General features: G+C 48.5%; 1 protein-coding gene across 1 annotated transcript in view; it reads left to right on the forward strand.

Annotated features, from left to right (window-relative positions):
* LOC144173823 (uncharacterized) overlaps nt 1–20,799 on the forward strand; it is a 74,436-nt gene that overhangs the window by 45,040 nt on the left and 8,597 nt on the right. The window contains exons 12-16 of the mRNA XM_077702081.1: nt 3,903–4,030; nt 4,549–4,656; nt 4,734–4,841; nt 4,974–5,071; nt 10,916–11,093. Of these exons, the coding sequence (XP_077558207.1) occupies nt 3,903–4,030; nt 4,549–4,656; nt 4,734–4,841; nt 4,974–5,071; nt 10,916–11,093 (620 nt within the window). The remainder of the gene's footprint in view (nt 1–3,902; nt 4,031–4,548; nt 4,657–4,733; nt 4,842–4,973; nt 5,072–10,915; nt 11,094–20,799) is intronic.

Raw genomic sequence — 20,799 nt, forward strand, 5'->3', positions numbered from 1 at the left:
TATTCACTAATGATCTTTGGTTCGGAGAAAGGGCAGCTTTATTCTCCCAAAGCTTATTTCTGATGGTCCCCCGCATGTCTAGCAAGTGTGCCTGCCATTTTCAACCAGTTTCCAGAAGTTTCGGTTTCGTTTTTGCATTGCGAAATTCATGTTTGGCGCTACTACGCAGTTACCCAACTACAAGCTGATTTGCCATGGCGCTTCCGTTGCCCGCTACTGCTCCTCAAACAAGCATGCCGCTCGAGCTTCCACTTTATCTACGCCTTGCTTCTGTGATAAGAGCTTCTGCTGAAAGTCAAACGATAACACCAAGTCGTCGGGTGTCAGTTCAGACGAGGAGAACGCTTCCAATCGGCCTTGAACACCGCCAGCTGTTCCCCGGCCAGTTTCGGTTTCATACGAGGGTATTTCCGGAGGTCTAGTGTCGCTTCTTAGTAGTACTGTCTATTCTGACAGTCTCCAACAGCCTTGTATGTGTTTCTCTTCGAAATTGTTAGGTGGCGCTGCAATGTAGTAGGCTCGGAGTGCTGAACTCGTTTCACAGCCCGATGGCGGCTTGGTGGTGAAAGCTTGCTGGGCATGATTCTAGCGCATCGTACCTTATTCCTGCAAGCAAGGCTACCATAGTGAGTCAGAACATGATAATAAACCGCAAATGAAAGTTCTGACTGATAAGTGATCATCAGAATGTCAACAAACATCCACCAAAGAGTTTGGTTCTCAACTCCAAGCAGATTTTTTCACGTCGCTTGCTTGCCTTCAATATTGTGCCGGTCATAATCATTTACAAGGTGTTTTTACATCACGTGGAGGCTAATTTGGGCCTTTAATAATGTCAAACCACCAGATTTCTTCTAGAGAACCATCCAAAGTAGCAAAATTTGAAATAGTGGTTGGGCTTCACCACATGGCACGGGTACCACGCGGGCTAACATTTTTTTTTATATCTCACAAATTGTACTGCGCAACTCAATTTTTTTTCTAGGACGGGTTTTTGAAATGTCTACCTACAAAATGTATATTCTCAATTTTTTCTACTACTGGTGGTTTATTGTACACAACTTACGTTTTCTTATTTTCTTCGACGCGTGAACAGAAATTTCGAATTCGATAATTTTTTTCGCAATCATTATTTAGGAAAACATTATTAAAACTGGTGTCGTTGGAAAGCGCGTGGAATAATCTGCATTTTCTGTCACTGCAATGTGTGCCTAACCAATATGTACAACGCAAAAAAATGTTTTGTTAGACCCTTAAAAATTGGCCAATTTCCCGCGGTAACGACAGAGTTAAAGGAGCATTGGCACGAAAATTTTGCGTTGCACTTTTATTGCTTTTATAGATGCTTAATGGTCTAGTGAACCTGAAACAGCACTTCAAATTCTTCAGCGCGCGATAGTTAATTACATTCAATGGCCTGCAAATTGTTTGTTTCAAATTCCTGTGCTTTCATTCCGAACAGCGCATATGACAGAATCCCGGCCTGACCTCACCGCTTTGTGCGGACGTCACCGGCGCCCGCTTGAGAGGGTGTTGCGCCCGCTCGCCGCTCGTGGGGCCGCGCGCGTGAAGTGACGTCACGAGTTTTTGACGAGTGCTGTCGCGTCACTTCTTTTTCCTCTCCTGGAGTGATGTCACGCTGATGTCCATTTGCTGAGTGCCGCTCCACGCGCTGCTCCATCGGCGCGATAAATGAGATCCAATTCTACTATGTTCTTTGCGTCGCAGGCTGCTCATATTTCAGCCAGGGTATTCTGTTGAGTGAAGGAAGTAAACTGTGCAATAATATTAACACCGAAAATTGGTGTCAGTGCTCCTTTAGGATACCAAAACAAAGAGTTCCGTGATAGAGAGTAAAAGCCATAGGCATAGCCTTGGGGATGCACAAGGAGGTGGGTGCATCGTCATCCTCTGGCGAGGAGGCATTCTGGGACCACGCAGCGCCGACTGCTCGAAGCTATGCGTCGTCAAGTACGTCAATTCCGACCACCAGTTTGGGTTCCTGCATCAGGAGCTGACTTGAACATTGTCTCCGGACTTGCCCAGGCCTTCGAGGTGCCCGAACACAACACCTCCGTTTTGCAGGGCTCCATCCTGGCAGATCTCAAGCACTGGATGTTGGGGCCCCAGCACCGGTCTCTTCGTTAATTTTTGCGCACTACGGGTGCGGTGTTGTACATACAAGAGTATTCTCTTATGCCGTAGGGCAATCTTTCACACACACACACAAAAAAAGGTCCAGCGACTGACAGCAACACATGAAAATTACATCAATTTGATAGGTTGTCTCAAACTATTATCGTTTGATTATTCTTGTGTCTAATTTGTTGTATACGTGCTATCATGAATTGCGCATAACTTATATAATTTTGCCCTGCTCGTTTGACGAACAGAAGCAGTGGCTACGCACGTTCACCCTTTGTTTTCGTAGACATGTCCCCGAATGTTGCTGCTGCGTACTTTTGTACATTTTAAGTAGTGGTAAAGGCTTTTTTATTACTAGAGGTGGGCGATTGGTCGATTAACCTTCCGATTAATCGATTAATGTTCTAGTCGCTGTTATTTTTTTTAAATCAGTTTAATTGGTTGAAGTCCAGGCGAGCCAAGCGACGACGGCGATCGGGATCCCTTGGAAGGGTGCCACGCGCAGAAATCCCTCCTTTCTGGAGCTAGCACCCATGGTTTAAAAAAGGCTGCTGTGCGTCCTGCTGACCTCAACGCCATATTTAATCCCATTTACTTCCTGTCCTCAACGCGAGCGTGTGTTGAACACACGCTCGCGTGCTGTGCTAGCTGATCAGCGCAGCCGGGATGACTGTCAACAAGAAAAGAAACTCCCTGCTGTCGGATCGAATTGCCAACGCATTTCTCGGCCTCCGCAACTGCATGGACGAGTTACTATTGATCGCATAAGATTGCTTGTATTCAGTAGCATGGACAGTCCCATAGAAACAACCATTAAAAATGGCCCCTTTCTAAGCCATTTCTAAATGAACACGTCCGACTAATTGGTTAATTAATAGATTGTTCAGTTGAACACGTCCACCTAATTGGTTAATTAATAGATTGTTCAACCAATCGAATTAAGATTTCTAAGCGACGCCCAGCCCTATTTATTATAGTATTACATTATGATAATACAATAATGTGCATAATAGTTATAATAATAGTAGGTATTAACCATTTTTCTGCGATGGCCAGGAAGGCCCATTGGCAATCCCAGGGAGTGTATGAAAACACGATTGAATAATAAATTATTGTGATTAATATTAGTATTATCGTCTAGTGGAATATCATCGTAATCCCTACAAAAACCTCCCGCCTTTCTAGGGCGCACTCACAAATCAGCCCCTGATGGCGAACAAGTGTTCAATATCGTTCGTTGTTTGGCCCTGACAAAAATTTGGTCGGAAGTCCGGCGTCCAGCATGCAGGTTTCGCCGCAATAATATAACGGAGCTACGAAATTCTGCTCCGATATGATCTCTGATGAATCACATAAGCACAAACGCGTAAAACAGCTTTCCAATGCAAGTGCGCAAGGGCCAGGCAAGGGTAGGCTCCCGCAGCCCCCACACGGAGAGCGGCGGCACTTTACGTCGAGACTGGTCTGCATTGTTCTTGCCGCCGCTCTAGCCCGGCCGTGGTTATACAAATCAGTAGGACTTGATTGTGCAGCGTACTTTTTTTTATAAGGATTGAAAAGTTTAATTACTCAGTTATCGGTGCAGGTATTATTCGTTTTTCTGGGCGCAGCATGGGGTACGGATTATATGTAAAATGCAGAATATATGGCCGTTAGATGTGAAGTGCACACAATAATAATGTCATTATTTGGTGAGCAATAGCCAGTTTTTCTTTTGGCAATTGTGTTCTCAATTTTCACATTTTCTTTTCCCGCAGATAGTGACAGCATGTCGAACAAGGACTGCAACCGGAAGAACGAGTTTCGGAAGCAGGTGCAGCGGGCGGAAGTGGTGGTCATTGTGCTCTCTGGGAGCTACATCGAGTCCAAGGCATCTCAGCAGCAGGTTGGTCTCCTCACCCTCTTGATCTCGCTCTTTCTTCTTTCAATACGAACCTCAGCGGTTGTGTGCACAAGCCGTCTGAACAAGCAGAAGTCCGGGCATGTTCGTGCTGCATTTTAAACAGTGTGCGGGGGCGGTCTATGAATGAGATGACCATTATTATTTGGCATCCTAATTTTGTGCTATTATGTTCCCATTTGCTTCCCAACAGTCCCCATTGCTTGTGACGGGCCTGACAGTATCTTGCGGATTTTCTTCGTGTACACTGATTTTTCTCTCTAGTGTATATAGTACGATACTTTATGATTTGTGCAATGAGTTGTGGCTCTTTCTTAGCATAAGCGTTTCACAGTAGTAGTTTGTTCCATTTGAAATATTGCCTCATCCTAAAAGAACCTAGATTTTTCGCACAACTCCACTGTATGAAGGCAGACAGGGGACGCATTTCAGTGGTGCTTGCTTTGCCTTCCCCTGCATTGGGACCAACTGGACGCGGTTCTCTCTCTCTCTGCTCATGAAAGGCCTGCTACTGCCTGCTGCGAAAGAAAGTGGTGGTCGTGGATTGCACCGAGAAGGAGCTGCCCGTCTCACTGCAGAAGCACCTGCAGTTTGCTACGGTGCTCAACAAAGTGGGTTGCTCTCTGCCTGTCCACTGGGGAACACTTTCCTGGAAGACGCGTTGTGTCGTCCGTTCTTCTTATTTCAGCGCGAGTGCAATGACTGGGAGGGAGCGCTACTGGAGAGAATAGGCAAGATGCTGGAGCAGCCCGAGAAACGAGTTTTTGAGGCCACTGTGGAAGAGGCGACGTACCTGGTACGTACCAGCCGTAATGACAAGCAGCTTTGTGTGGTTGCCCTCGTGGAATGCACAGATTTGCTGAATGTTTCCTTCATGTGGACGTACATTGCTAAGATGCGACGGCTATTTGTTTTTTTTTTTTTGCAGGAAAAGAAGCTGCTGACTCAGCTTCCAATGACAGACTTCAAGGTCTATGTCACTGGCGGGACGCATCTGTCGTGCAAGCGTTCCGAAAACATCTGCTGGTTAGTTGGGAGAGTTCTTTGTAGTGGGAGCTACAGTGGCTGTATTCTCGCCGTTTCGCTGTGGCCGGTGGCCGTCCCGTGAGCTGAGGGGTTCTCTAGCTGGCAGCAGTTTCTAGGGAACCTAGCGATTCCCTAGCCGCCTAACTGGCAGCGCCGCTCGCCGCAAAAAGGAGAGAGAGGAAAAAATAAAAATCATATAGTATGTACAGTGGAAACTCGTTACAACAGATCTGCTTACAACAGATATTTGGATACAGCATACTGATTTGCAATGCTTGGTTGGTCTTCCTATCTGTGCCATTGATTAAACTTCCTTTACTGCAGATTCTGTTACAACATACATTGGGATATAGCAGACCAGTTTGAAAGGTTAACAAGTCCACCTTTGCATCTCTACAGCAGACTTTTCAAGTGCAGGCAACCATTCATTTGTTACGTACAGTTAAACCTCAATGTAACGAAGTCGGTAAAATTCGTAATTTACTTCGTTACATTGAAATTTCGCTACATTGAAATTCGCGGTTATAATGAAGTGTTCATCCCGTGAAGCGATTCCTGAAAAAGAAAACGTGGTGTGCATACACGGCCGGCGCACTTTTCTGCTTTCTATCAGAGCTTAATCGTCTACGCGGGCATTAGCGTGAACTGCATGGAGCGTTTTCTTCCCGCAAAAACGCGCCCCGCAAGTCACAGGCGCGCTGACGCACTCACGCAGCCGCGGAGACCACCCGCGCGATGCGGGTAGCTCCAGCGGCCGCTTCTAACTGCTCGCTGAAACGCAACTCGAGGAGCAAACGAGTGGGGATTGCGAGAAAAAAAAAAAGCGGATAACGTGGGCGAAATTTTCACTTTGAAACGTCATACGCCCATCAAATATCCTCCGCGGCGGTAAGCCTTATCGTCTAGCCAGCCGGCATCCCCGAGCGCTTCGAAGCTCCCGCCATTGGGTGCGCGCCTCCCCATTGGCGAAACCATGGCGAGCTCCTCCCACTGCCGCGCGAGTCACTTCCCGCTGCCGGCGCGCAATCACGGACGCCGGTGTGAAAAAAACGCCCTAGCAAGGCTTATAAAGATTCACAAATGCTTGCTGGAACGGTGACACCCAACAAGCATGAGCGAACTCGAACGAAGTGCAAAGCGGAGGCATGCGGCGGCGGCGGCAACGCCAGAGGCGATTAGGCTTACCACCGCGGAGGATATTTGATGGGCGTTTTCGTAAGCGGCGCGTACGACGTTTTACAGTGCAAATTTCGCCCACGTTATCCGCTTTTTTTCTCGCATGCCCCTCGAATTGCGATGCGCTTCAGCGAGTGGTTAGAAGCGGTCGCTGGAGCTACCCGCATCGCGCGGGTGGTCTCCGCGGCTGCGTCAGCGCGCCTGTGGCTTGCGGGGCGCGTTTTGCGTTTTCGCGGGGAAAAACGCTCCGTGCGGTTCACACTGATTCCGATTATACGATTAAGCTCCGACAGAAACAGAAACAGTGCGCCAGCCGTCTATGCACGCCACGCAGTTTGTAGGCAAGGGGCTAGCTCCCAGACTCCGTGGCTGGCTGCATCCGCGGCATTGGGCGGCCCGTGTCGCCGTCGCGTTTTTTTGGGACCCCATTTCGGCGCTTGCGTCTCCCGAAATCCACCTCTACGACTTAAATTTCGTGCCTAGTTCTCCATGAAACTTCGTTACATTGAAATTCCGGCAAACGGGACTTCGTTACACAGAGGGTGAAAATACATGGTGTGCATACACTTGAAGTTACAAAAAATTGTGTGGTTCGTTACATCGAGGGTTTCGTTACATTGAAGTTCGTTACATCGAGGTTTAACTGTATGTCTTCAGTTTTTGTGTTGCTACCTCACAGTTGTAATCAAATGAAACAATTTGAAACAATTAAAAATAATTGTGAATTAGTAGAAGTGAAACTTCTTGCATCCACTTGCAGTATGCATAGGTGTAATGTCCTGGGAATCAAGTAATATGATTTAGAATTTCAGTGCTATAGTGCAACAGATAAGATCATTATATGAAAGTTACCTTCATTAAAACAAGAAAATGTATGCCCTCATACATTATAGATGGCTAAATCTCCAAGCTTAGCAATGAGATCTTTACTTGCATTTCATTTATATTCATGTGAAGACAATGGAAATGCAAGTGTAGATTGAAGACGTGCAAGAGAGAAATAACAGTGTGAGTGAATCAAAAGTTTGACGGGGTGCCATACAACAGGAGCCCAGCAAATGTAAGAGTCATGCACGTCATTTTGTGACGTGCTTCATAATGTCGCAAGAGGATGAAACTGTTGAAAAACCCAATTCATCCTGAAGGTTTGTTGGCCTAAAATACCAACCTGTTTAATTTGTAACAGAATCTCGAGAAATGACCAGCTTAGTTTTTTTTATTTGTTTTTAACAGTTGAAAAGTACAAACTTGTTATAACAGACTTTATCTATGATTCTGTAAAAGTCTGTAGTAACAGTATTTGGATTATTCATACTTCTTTTATAGCAGACTGAAATCATGATCACTATCATGGTCTGTTGTAACGAGGTTGTACTATAGTAGGGGCGGCTCGGTGGGATTCGTCATCAGATACGGAGAGTGAGTCGGAGGGACTGAAAGAAGCCAGTCTTGGTCGTTGGAACGAAACCAAGAGGAGGCAGCGAGCCAAGGAGACGGAGGAGGAACGAGCTGCACGCCTCGAGAAGCATCGTGACTGCACAGGGAACCGAGCTAAACAATAGCGTTGACCGTACCTCTCGCTACGCACACCCAGGCATAACTTCCCACGGCCAATTTTTATCGAAGACAGCTGCCCTGTCTCTCTGCTTAACTGCTGGTGCAGGCTCTGCAAGCGGTACTGGTGATGTTATACCTAGCTGATAGACGCAAGGCTTGCTAGACCAAGGTCTCACACGGGCAATTTCGAGTAGCCACAATGGATTTGTACCGAATTTTTCTAGGATGTGTTTGCGTGAACAAAATTCAGCCCAAGCTAGTGCTTCCACCCACTTCTCAGGCAAATACTGGGGTTACAAGAAGATGTCATAACGCAGCAGATTTAATGTTTTTTGGGGCAAGCATCTGTCCGAAGTCTCGGTGAGGACCATCTCAGAGACTTGTGAAATCTCCCGAGTACTCCTTGGGTGGGACTGATCATACAAGCGGGCAAGTCTGGCAGCAAGATCTAGCACTGGAGCTGTGCTCACCTCGTGTGAGGGGGGGTCTCCGTTTTGTGTCGTTTGGAGGTGCCATCTGTACTACCTTTCTTTCATTAGGTCTTCAAATAGCTGAGCGAATGTTAGAGGGCTTTGTCAATCGTACTGTTGGAAAAGTGAAAATGGATACCCTTTCTTTTTTTTTTAATCGGAGGGCGCATCGATTCACGTGTTCATAAACCGAGCTTTCCCCTTTTTTTTCCCCACCCAAGTGCTGTGCGTCTCTATTCCCTTCAGTTATTAAAAGCCTAAATTAAGCGGACTCACCTGTTAACATTCCAGTGGGGTTTACTCATTCGTGACCCACATGAAAACAATCGTGCACCAATACGAGAGGTTTTAAACAGGGTGTCTAGCGACCGGGAAAACCGGGAAAAGTTAGGAAATTGTCAGGGAATTTTTTAATCAAGTAGTACCAGTCAGGGAAAACCACTTTGGGGCCAGCCCACACAGTTTTAGAATAGGGGAAACCAGTGTTGGAGGCCCCCAAGAAGTTACCGAACACAACACGTTCGCGCGCGACGAAAGCGTGAACCGCATGAAACGCTTTTTGGTTTTTCTGCAAGGGAAAACACGGTGCGTGCCGAGCGGTAGGCGTTGGCAACATGGCGGCAGCACCGGCCGCGGAGTCGTGCGGTAGCTCCAACGGCCGCTTCTAACCGCTCTTTAAAATGCTACTCAAGGCACAAATGCACTTGCTTGGGCAGGAAAGGAGCCACCGCAGGCACGAAATCGTCGACGCGGCCGTGAAAATACCGCGCACGAATCGCGTGCAGAAACTCGCCGTGCGGTTCACGCAGCTGGCTTAGGTTGCTGGGTGCATTTGCGGCAGAGGGACGTCTAGGTGGTGCCCAAATCGCACGCAAAACGGGCTTTTTTTAGCGAATTTTAAAAGGCAGTGCTTTTTGGGAGCTAATCTTGAAAGAACTTCCTTATGACATCAGGAGCCAGAATTACATAATCAAAAAGGAACATGGTTTAGCGCGAAATCAAAAAGGAACATGGTTTAGCGCGAACCCAGTGAACCGCATGGGGTGTTTTCTGCTCGCGAAAACGCGCCGCGCACGTCACAGGCGCGCTGACGCTGCCGCGGAATTAGAGTTCCTTTATATATAGCTATGTATATAGCTTATATATATAGCTATATAGAGGAACTCTGCGCGGAACTGCCCGCACGCTGCGCGGGGTGCTGCCGGCGGCGGCAACATGGCGGCGGCTTCGACTGCGAAGTGGTGACGGGAGTTCGAGCGACCGCTTCTAAGCGCTCTCTATAATGCCGCACAAGGCACGCACGAAGTTGCTTGTGAGGTAAAAGAGCTTATAATGTGGGAGAAAACGGTACAATAAAACATCATCCGCGCCGCTACTGAAAGGGCCCATGCAATACCTGCCGGCGTGGTAAGCCTTAACATCTCTGGCGGAGCCAGCCGGCTGCCTCGAGAGCTTCGAAACTGCCGCCATGAGGCGCGCGGCTCCCCATTGGCGCAAGTCGTCAGGCTCCTCCCACTGCCGCGCGCGACGCGCGTCATTTTCTGAGCGAGGCAGAAGCTGCCGCGCGCGCGAATCGTCGACGCGGGCGTCAAAAAATCGCACACGCAACGCACCATGCGGTTCACGTTGCATGTCAAGCCAGGACAATCAAGAAAAAAAGCAAAAGGTGCTTGCTGAAGCGCAACTTGAAGCTTCTATCCCGCAAGATGAAATAAACTATCTGAAGCCGTAACTGAAGGCAAGCAAACCTCAAACAACAAACTGAAATTATTCAAAGTGGATTTTGAGAATTAGGGCACTTGCAACAAATGTGTTTTTCCGTATGATAGAATGTGTTTTCTCTACGCTTTTTATATTTTTCACGGACCGTTTCCACAAAATGGCGCGTGTTGTATTGGTCAGGGAATTTCAACTAAAATGGTCATGGAAAACCTGGAAAAGTCAGGGAAATTGAATTGGGCAATTTGCTAGACACCCTGGAAATACTTATCAATATTCACAATGGCTTTTTTTTGCTTATTTTAGAGATGTCACTTCTGTATTGAAATTAAAAAAAGTAAACTCTTGCTTGTTAGACCGCTAGCAGCATCTAGTGAAAGCGAAATAAGCCAAAATGCGGTTCTTGTATATTTTTTTATCTTATTAAAGATGTGTTATACTATTTCTAAAAGAAGCAAACTAGGATCTATGAATTTGTAAAACCTTTCATATCGGTACTTGGTGCTTCGTAAGACCGTGGGTCACGAACTGGTTGGTCCCATAGGAATGTGGTCAGGTGAGTCCCCCTTGATAATGTGACCACACTTCTAGGTGTTCACTGGACTTTGCCTAGTGCTGCTGTTGCTCGTTTGTGTAGCAAGGGACCCGCCGCGGTGGCTCAGTGGCTAAGACGCTGCTGAGCACGAGGTCGTGGGTTCGATACCCGGCCACGGCGGCCATTTTTCTGATGGAGGCGGAAAGCAAGAACGGCCGTGTGTACGAGAAAGATCCCCTGCAGGCAGTCAGAATTAATCTGGAGCCCTCCACTACAGCGCGCCTCTTTGCGTTAAGCAAGGGTGCATTTTCTGTTCTTTTTCTTTGCGGCTGCAGCGTTTGTAAAGCATCCGCCCCCTTTTCTTCCTCCTCTCCTCCCCTCGTGTAGTGCCATTGGGCAGGAGCTGGCCTCGCTCAAGTTTGTCAGCCTCTGCACCTGCGGCTTCTACGGCGTGGAAGAACTGGTGGCCAAGAGTTTCTGTGAGGAGCGTTCCCTGACGGAACGGTCACTGACCGAAAAGCCGAGCCACAGGGTCTTTCACGTTGTGCCTGAGAAGGACAAAAAGGTTCGTTTGAACTCCGTCTGATCGGAGCAGCTTGTTTGCGTCCTCGTGGAATTTGAATTAACCAGCTCTCACTGTGCTTGAAAGGGCCACGAACACGGAAGTCAGCTTTGTTCAGTTTTAAAGAACTGGTTCAGTTTTAAAGCTGTGGAAATTCATCAAACAAAGCAGAAATGACCAGGTATCTGTTCCGCCCCTTGAAGTTGATGGGAATATTGTTGAGGACCCTGTTTCAAAAGCCCAACATTTTCACCTCTACTTTCCCTCTGGTGTTTTCAAACTGTGATTACTGTAATCATGTGGTTTGTCCAGTTCCTTATGCTGCAGGCCTTACGAATGACGTTGTCTTTGACCAGCGTGGTATTCAACTTCTGCTCGAGGGCTTAAAGGTGAATAGTGCCCCAGGGCCCGATAACCTTCCAACTGCTTTGCTGTGCGCCCCATCAGTATCAAAATATCTGCGCAATATTTTTACAAAGTCACTGGAAGAAGGGGCGTTGCCACGCGATTGGAAGATGGCAAATGTAGCGCCTGTTCACAAGACTGGCCCTAGATCGCTTCCATCAAGTTGTCGGCCGGTGTCGCTAACAAGCGTAGTTTGCAAAATTTTTGCGCATGTTCTTTTCTCTGCTATCATCAATCATTTGAATGCTTTTTCTTTGTTAACTTCGGTGCAGCGTGGCTTTCGCCGCGAGTTCTCGTGTATAACTCGGCTTACTGAATTAGTACATGATTTTGCTTACGCACTGGACAAAGGTTTTTCCATTGGTTGTGTGTTCCTTGATTTAAAAAAAGCCTTTGATGTTGTTCCTCATTCTTTGTTAATTGAAAAGCTTTCCTGGTATAATATTAATTGCACTGTAATTCATTGGATTAAGGAGTGTCTGTCGAACAGAAAGCAAAGAGTTGTCCTGGATGGCGAAAAATCCCAAGATGTGGATGTTACTTCAGGGGTGCCTCAGGGCTCCGTTCTGGGCCCGTTGCTTTTTTTTTATTTATATGAATGATGTGACTACCAGCATTACATCGTCTATGCGACTCTACTGATGATTGTGTTCTTTACAGGATTGTTAAAAATCAAGATGACTGTGAATTCTTGCAACATGACCTAAATAGGTTTTCCGAATTTTGCATGAAATGGGGCATGAGCATTAATTTGGACAAAACTGTTTGTATGCGTTTCACTAAGAAGAAAAATGCTCATTCCTATATCTATGTCCTTAACGGAAAAGATATTACCTTCGTAAATGAGCATAAATATCTTGGTATTTTTTTCACTTCTAACCTTTCCTGGATTCGTCAAATTAGATATGTCTGTTCTTGGGCATCATGCGGTTTAGGGTTTTTGCGGCGCAACGCCAAACATTTTCCGTTAGACACAAAGGCATTGTTATACAAGACTTCCATCCACCCTATTCTCGAATACGCATGCACACAGTCTGGGACCCTTGGACGGCCACAAATACAGAGCAGATAGAAAGGATTCAAAATTTGTCTGTTCGTTTCGTTTGCAATGATTATTCTAGGAATTTCAGTGTGTCCCGTGCAAAAAGTTCTCTGGGATGGCAATCTTTGCATGGCCGCAGAAAAATGGTCCGATTGAAGCATATTTCACAGCATATTTCACTCAAAAACTGGAATAAACCGTGACTATTACCAGAGTCCTTCAATGCTTTACTGGTCACGAAACTTCGGCGCTCGCTTCATATAGGGACCGCGCGCGCCACTACAGGCGCCACCGCCGCACGAAGGTCATCCAGCCGCCGCGCGTGCGGCGTATTTGCCAGCTCTTGGCGTGCAAACGCTCGCTGCTTTTGGTGTCTGCGCGCTGATTAAGTGTGTTGTTTTTCGTAGTAGTTAGCGATGAATAGTCCAGTAATTGTGTTTATCACCTGCTTTCAATGGGGTTTTATTTTTCGAAGTGAATTACCGTAGACTTCGGCCGCGAACGGCAACGGCTTCTGTGTACTCTGGCACAAGCGCTGCGCCGTCGTGTTTACGGATTTTTAAATCTATATTGCTTCTTTTCTTAAAGCAAAGTTGTAAATACCACACATACGGTAGCTGTGTAGTGACGGACTGCTGCGGGCCTATCGATAATACAATAAAAAACTGAAAGAAACCAAGTACGCGTCGTTCAGACTACGCTTAATGAATCCGTTGATTGCTCTGTAATGCACAGAACGCTAAAAGAGATAGCCCAATAGTATTGTCGTTTCGATGAGTGGGTACATACTTGAGAACATAAAAACGCTGCAGAAACGCGAAGGATCAAAACACGAAGAGATATATGTTACTCCATGTGCCTTTCTGCTTCCACGCTTTGCAATCCTTGCAAAAACAGGAAGTGAAAAAAGAACAATAAAACTGATTTTATCACACGCAACAAAAAATTGCGATCTTACGAAGGGAGACAAAAGAGCGTGGTCCAGCTTACAAAAATTTATTTTTTTCGCGCTGCGATGTGCAGCACACGGAGGAAACAGAATATTGCCACGTAGCCAAGAACGACGCAAAGCTTTTCTGAACGCAGCGAGCTAGCGATCTCCTGCACTACAAATGACTAGAATGAAACACAAACGTCTAAGAAGCAGTCCGCAGTGTGACGTGAACAGATGAACGTCGATAAAGTGAGTTGCGCGGCGTTTGCTACGCATGCATTACTCTTGGAACGTTATTAATTTCAGATCCATGGAAATAGGATCGAGAACATTGTCGAAGAAACAAAAATCAAGTTAGCGACAAGGTGTCACCCTTTCCATATCAAACAATATTGCCCAATGGGACGTACGACAAAAAGAGCAAACGGGCGCTCCGGTTGAAACGCCAGATAAGAAACCGGAATCGGCCACGCGCGGCTACAAAACAAACAAAATGAACCCTAAGGGATAATTCGCGGAAATATGAAAAGTAAAAGCACAAGGATGTCCCAAAGCTTTTTTACACGCGAGCCTGAGCGCAAGGTAATACAGGTTTGCAAACAGGTAATGAAGCACCGCTACAACCTGACTGATATGACAAAAATCCGGCTTTAAGTTAGCCTTGTACAATTCTATGCCCACAATGCTCTCAAAAGGGTACATTGCTTTTTCCATGCTCACCCAAAATGCATTTCCACACACTGTCGCACACTTATAATCGAAGCTGAAATCTTCCGTTGCTTGCCTTGGAATGGCACCCCTCCATTTCTCACACAGCTGCCCGTCGCTGGGTCAACAGAACAAGGAAACATTTTCTGTGGTATCGTTGTACAAGGAACGACATCCCGGGACGCAACACATGTTCGCCATCGTCGTTGCACTACTTAAGTCGCATCACAAGAGCGCGATATGCAGGTTACATTTTTTTCCCGCACAAAACAAACACAACTCGCCGCGGCTCCGCCGTTCGAGCCAGCGCAACGCCGCCCGAGTAGTGACCTCAGTGAGAGGGTGGCGCCACCGTGCGGCGGCCAAATGCAGCATATGAAGCTCTCCCATTGAGTTACGGAGCAGTTTCGTGACCAGTAAACCATTGAAGGACTCTGCTATTACTTACAAAATTCAGATTACATCTCGTCCAGAAGGGATCATTCACTCAAACTAAAAGAAATTTTATGCGGAGCTAATCTGTTTAAAATGTCCTTTTTTCCAAGGTCTATATCAGAGTGGAATAGTCTAACTCAGCAGGAGGTGTCTTTTACGTCGAGTGAAACTTTCGCCGCATGCCTGCAGATGAGGTGATTCATTTCAATTGTATGCTGCCTTTGCTCGCCGTTGTACTATCAGTTTGTGTTATTTCGGTTGTTACTGTTCGATTTTGCTTTGTACAAACCTGTACTCAGTGTTTTCTTTGATTGTATGTTCCCCCCCACTGTAATGCCATCATTGGCACTGTGGGTATCGTGATAAATAAATAAATAAATAAAATAGCCTTTGGTAATTCACCCAGCTCCATTCCGGCAACAAAAGATGTTTTTAAATACGCAAGAAATGTTGAGAATCTTTCCAATGTTGTGCCACAGTGACATTATATTGGCGGGCTCTGAAAGCATAGTTACCAGTGTGTTAACGGCACATTAGCATTGAAGTGATATGATCACACAGCACTATACTTGGGGACGACTTTCTGTGGCAGCGCAGTCAAGGCTACAGGGCCAAACCAGGCTGTTTCGCTGCGCAGCTGGAAGTGGTGCAACAGAAATAATAACCTGGGCTGTTAAAAAGAAATGAAGGAAGCTCGCCCTAACACGCAAGACTTGAATGTAGCGAAGCTGTACGCAACCTTCGTTTCAGCCCACTATTGCAGCCGATTCGCTTCTTCACTGCTGCCGCAACGACCTTTGCTCCATCATTGTTGCTGTAGGTGTTAGCTTCCTTCACTTTTTTGGAAGCGATAATCAGTGGACATCACCTTGGAGGGGCGCACGCTGTGAAATGTCTTTCTCGTTCCGAGCAAGCGTTGCCACGATTACAGCAAACACTGCTTTTTTTTGTTGCTGATCTTGGCCCATCTGCCTGAGGGCATATGTTTGGCTTGACAGTCGCCACGAGGCAGGCACACAGGAGTGCGCGACATTTTTTTAACTGTTGGGCGGTTGCCGCAATCCTTTCCAATCCCCCTAAGACATGTGCAGGGGACGCTGGGCGGTCATTGCTAGGCACGCTAGCAGGGATGTGATAGCTGCGCCGAAAGGTAAATCCTGCTACATCCTGCTACATTTCACACAATCTGTGCCAGTCTTGCGCCGAAGCTTCGTTTCGCCGGGTTTCCTCGATTGGGGCGCTCTGGTCTGAGGAGTCCTCTTTACGCCACGCACGTTGAAGAGGAGGGAATCACCGGCTATCTCCTTTGCAATAAAGCTTGGCAGGAGTTCACGTGACTAGCTTCGAGGGGTCGAGATGGAGAGAGAATTGAAAGGGTAGCTAGCGGGAAAGGGGACGAAAGTTCAAAATGGCTTACTTTGAGACAGGCTGTGAGCCGGTTCATTGAACAGTTTCCGACTTTGAAGAGAGTGATCTTGCCTGACAACATGTCCTTCAGGAGGACAGTCACGGGAGTGCTTCAGGAAAGCATTTTTTGATCAAGCTTTCTTTGCAAAGCTACTCTTGGTGAAGAATGTGGTCGAAGTTCCACTGGTCGTTTTCCCGTTGTTTCAAGAAATGACCCGTCGGCCCACCTTCTCCCTCGTTCACCAGCTGGGTGGACGCTTCGTGAAGATACCGAGCGAAGATTGCCGTTGTTGCAAACCCAGTCCCCTGCAAGTTGGAAAGCGAGAGTAGAAGTCCCTGGGACGTGCAGTTTTGTCTTGGGAACCTGGAGAGAAATAAGACATTTAGGTTCGGTGCTAGAAGCTTTTACATAAAATGCGCTGAGTACCTTTTGTCGTGGCGGCCGTTCGACACGTCATTTTGCAGAGGCTGCGCTTCTTGAGCCCACAGCTGAGGGAAGGGGAGTCCTCTTGCGCTCATTTTAAGGTGCTAGCTACCAGGCTGCTGCAAGTGATCCAACCCTGCGATGTCTTTACTTTGATGGATGAATACACGCTCCTCCAACTTGAGCATGTTGAATCAGATCAGTCCACTTGGACTGAAGAGTATTGGCAGCAGATTTTTGAGCAGAAGGAGGCAGACAACAAAACCTAATTTTTTTTCTTGGCCATGCTAGTAAAGGTGTTACTTTGCATTCCACATAGAAATGCGGACGTGGAAAGTGGCTTCAGAGGGAACCACCGGTACCTTAATGAAAGGGCTCATTTGATGATACAAAATGCTAATGGCATTAGGCACATTGTTTCGTTCTCCAAGCGCAAAAAAATAACAAAAATGTCCTCAAGACCAGTGTCCCCCCTTAATGAAAGGGCTCAGTTGATGATACAAAATGCTAATGGCATCAGGCACATTGTTTTGTTCTCCAAGCGCTTTGAAAGAGATGCAAGGTGCTTCAATGTGACACCAGAGGTTTTCAGAGCAGTGCGAACGTCCCGCAAAAACTACAAAGAGCACATTGCTGCTGAAGGAGCTCGGGCAGCTAAGCAGCGGTGTCTTGACTGAGCCAAGGCTGGTCCTAGTCACGATGCCTGAGACAGGCTCCAGCGAGAAGTGGAGACTGCACAAAAAGAATGCTGGCAAAGGCAGAGCATCTAATTAGCCACAGTCCAAGAGCTTCAGTTACGTCGAAAGTGGTCAGTCTCTTCTAGGTGAGGGTTAAGCAAGAAGGGCTGCAGCACTGGACAAAATGGCACAAAAGAAAACTTTGGACCAGTCACTACTTTCATTACATGTTTTGCTTTTTCAGGCGTTTTCAACGAATGTGGTCATGTCGTGTTTTATTGCAGGGGTGAGACAGCTGCGCATATTGCGCACTTTTGATACAAATCTGCTTTCCTGCGCCAGGCTGCTCCAAAAGCTCTAAAATTGCAAAAATTGCGCCAAACTGCTCCAAAACAGTCTGACAGCCAAGGATATTAACGCTCCCGCCAGTTTCAGTGGGGAAAAATGCTTACTGACGGCATAATTTTCCAGCACCGCCAAGGTGATCCTATTGGTAAAGGTTTAATCGATTGATCATTCAATAAAACCCGCATAAAATTGTCCCCAAGATAGTTTTTTCGAAGGTCACCATGTCGGGTTGCACATGTTATATTCTGGGAGATTTTTAAAGTTTTCCCATGGAAAACAATTGCAAAGTCCTGTAGAAAAAATATGTATGTGTACTCAGGCGACAAACTGCTGGTGAAAATTGATGAAAAGACGGCAATTTTCGGAGCGCCGTATCTCCGGAATGACATTACTGGGTGCCGCCGTCTTGGTGTGTTGAATATTGGAAAACATGGCCGTCGGGCGAAGGAGTTGCTCGTGGTTCAGGCAGAGTAGAGTGCTCTTCTCTGATTTCTACTGTGGTTTTGGTTATGGGGGTGGTTGGGTTTTTATTTAGTCGTTTGATCTGTTGAGGGAAGTTGCGTGACTCGAAGAACGGGAGTTCATCAAAAACAACGTGGGGCCCGTGAATTCGCCGTGTTTCGGCCTCGAGTGAGAGGCGCGGTGCGTGCTTGAAGTGAAATTTCGGACTCATTGCGGTGTTATAATAAAACGCTGAATTATTGCTGCCTTTGACAGCGAACTTGCGAGTGGCGGAAATGGGACGATCGACACTGCAGAAGTGGCGGCCAAGGCTACATCGCCGCAAAACGTTCAAGCAGTGGCCGATAGCGGGACGGGCTATTGTTGCATGCTAGTAATAATGGTTTATCTATCTGAAGTTAAATTTAATGCCAAGAGGGAGGTGGATAAACATACGGACGTTATTCAAATTGCGATCGTAGTGAATGCGCACCTTGGGGATTGAAATGGCAGGGCTGGTGGGGTGCGAAAATTTTCAGCTCGCTTTGCGCAACTTTTGCCATGCCTCTACAATTGTGTGTAAAGCCAAGTCGGATTACAAAAATAATAATTTCAGCATTCACATGATAATGAAAATGCCTTAGGATTGCTTAGTTTTTCGATTCAATGTTTTCAACGGCACTCCATGCTATCTATGCATAGCGCCTAAGAATTTATAAATGGCTTGTAAAAAGGTATGCAGTTTGTGGGATACGTGTGGGTTCCTCGGGGTCCTCGCCAGCTCTCTGGAGTAGGCCCCCACGCTAGCTCCCGGCGTGTCAACCACGCGGGCTCCCATGGCTACGGCAGCCCAGCGAGGTTCGCCGATACGAGAACACAGTAGACAGTAGTGCCGAAGCACAGCCGTTTATTTGGGGAATCCCAAAGCATGCGAGCACAAGGCTCGACGGCGTTCACGCATCGCGCCGTCCGGGTCGTGACCGCGAACGGGAGGCAGGCACTCACGGCGCGCGACAAACAAAGCTCCCACCTGAGATGCATGAATCCATCACCGCCGCGTTCCGCCGATCTCGCCCCAACCGGGTCTCCGACGAGACTCTCCCGACTCCCCTGCGCGCACGTTCGCGCCGCCCGCGCCCGCGCGCCTATCTTCGCACACATAGGTGGTGCCATCTCTCGGGGGACGCCGACGAACCAGCGAAGCGCCGGACCGGTTTCAGCGCACAAGCGTCTCTCCCGAAGCGCGCGCTGGCTCGGGATCGCAGGTCGCGGTTCTCCACGATTCCCACACTCCTCCCCCCTAAAACTGGACGCCACTTGAGCTCGAGTGACGTCACGTTGCACCACACTCGTCACGACGTCTCAAGTCAGCAAAACAGCCACCGAACGCCACTCCACACCAAAGTTCGCCACACGATGCCGCCGTCGCGATGCTCGCCTCACAAACCCGCAAACACATTGCAATGGTTCCAAGTCTCTCGCGGTTGGGCAGCACAGCAGGTTGGCAGGCCCGGGGGTAGCCTGCAGCCGCAGCCGACGAACGCCGGGGTCGCGCCATGATGCGACCCCCACTCCCAGCTCGAGGCGGCAATGGGAACGGCCGCGCCCACTGCGGCTGCCCGAAGGCTCGCGCCGCTCGCGTAGGCGCCAGATACCGCCGCCTCCTGGGTTCCGTGGCCGCTTCGGCCGCAGGTCCTCCCGAACAGTTGGCTGCCGCCCGGCAGGCCGGAGCAGCAACTGGCGGTAGCTTCGCGGGCCGCGCTCGGCCCCGCCGGTGGTTCAGCAGGCCATCCTCGCTGTCCGTGGCAGTGGTGATTGGCGTGGCTCCCGGTTGTATCCGTATGCAGGTCTCGCTCTCACCGTCCAGTTTAAACGATTCCCAAACTTGACGTGGGGAGCAGCGGGGCTCCGCAATCTCCTGTGACTGGCCGGAAACCTTATCGACGATCTCGCCAAATGGGGTAAAAAAGATGCCCGAGGGTGCCCCCTTGCAAGTTCGCTTGCTCGCGGAATCACGAGTCCGGCAACTGTGCTCCAGCAGCCACCCCCGCCTGGAGGCAGCTCGCCTGACTATTACGGGTTGTCGGCATCGAAACGCCCGTCCGAGCTATTTCGGCTTGGTGCGTTGGTCGGCAAAGCAGCGTCAGCATCAAGCAGGCGGGGCTCCTGCAACTCACTCGCAGCAATACAAGCTGCCGTAGAGCCAGCGCCAACCGCAATACCAGCGGCTTACGGGCGCACATCACCGGTATAGGTCGCCTGAGAGTCCGTCTCTTACTAAGACTGGCGATCTCTCGCGACCAACGAGCCCGCTGCCGAGCCGCGCGAAGCTCTTACTGCCTAAACGCAATCTCGAGCGGAGACCTCACGGCATCGAGACGCACGCACTCCGGAAGCGCGGAGACAACGAACGGTCCCATTGCTCCCGCTTCCCCCCGCAGCGAGAGGAGACTGATTCTTCAGCGATCCCCCTCGCTCTTTGTCAGGCGTCAAATCGGCAAACACTCCGCCTCGGACTCGAAGCGCAGTAGCGGCGGGCTCATCGTGCGGCTTGAGAACTCCCAAACACCGCACCCTCGCTCGGTAGTGTCCGCCGCGCCTGCGGGAAACTTCAACCGGCGCCGCTGGCGCGACTGCGCAGAGACGGCGCTACGAGGAAGGTGACCCGCCGCCATATTGGAACAAGGCCTACGCACCTCCCGTCTCGCAAGCGGGCCGCGACTGCGGTGCTCGGAGGTATCCTACTGACTCACCGCCTGGTGCGTGTAGGAAGGTTTACACATTTGCCGTCACGGCTGTATCGGGCATCATAACTGTCTGCCTGCAACCGACTGGCGCGAGGCGTTTCGTCCGAAGTCCTTCCGGACAAAGGGTAGCGGGCTACGACT

This window comes from Haemaphysalis longicornis, unplaced genomic scaffold, assembly GCF_048455015.1.
Source record: "Haemaphysalis longicornis isolate Haplotype H1 unplaced genomic scaffold, Haemaphysalis longicornis Haplotype H1 scaffold_3, whole genome shotgun sequence".
In the NCBI taxonomy this organism is placed as follows: Eukaryota; Metazoa; Arthropoda; class Arachnida; order Ixodida; family Ixodidae; genus Haemaphysalis; species Haemaphysalis longicornis.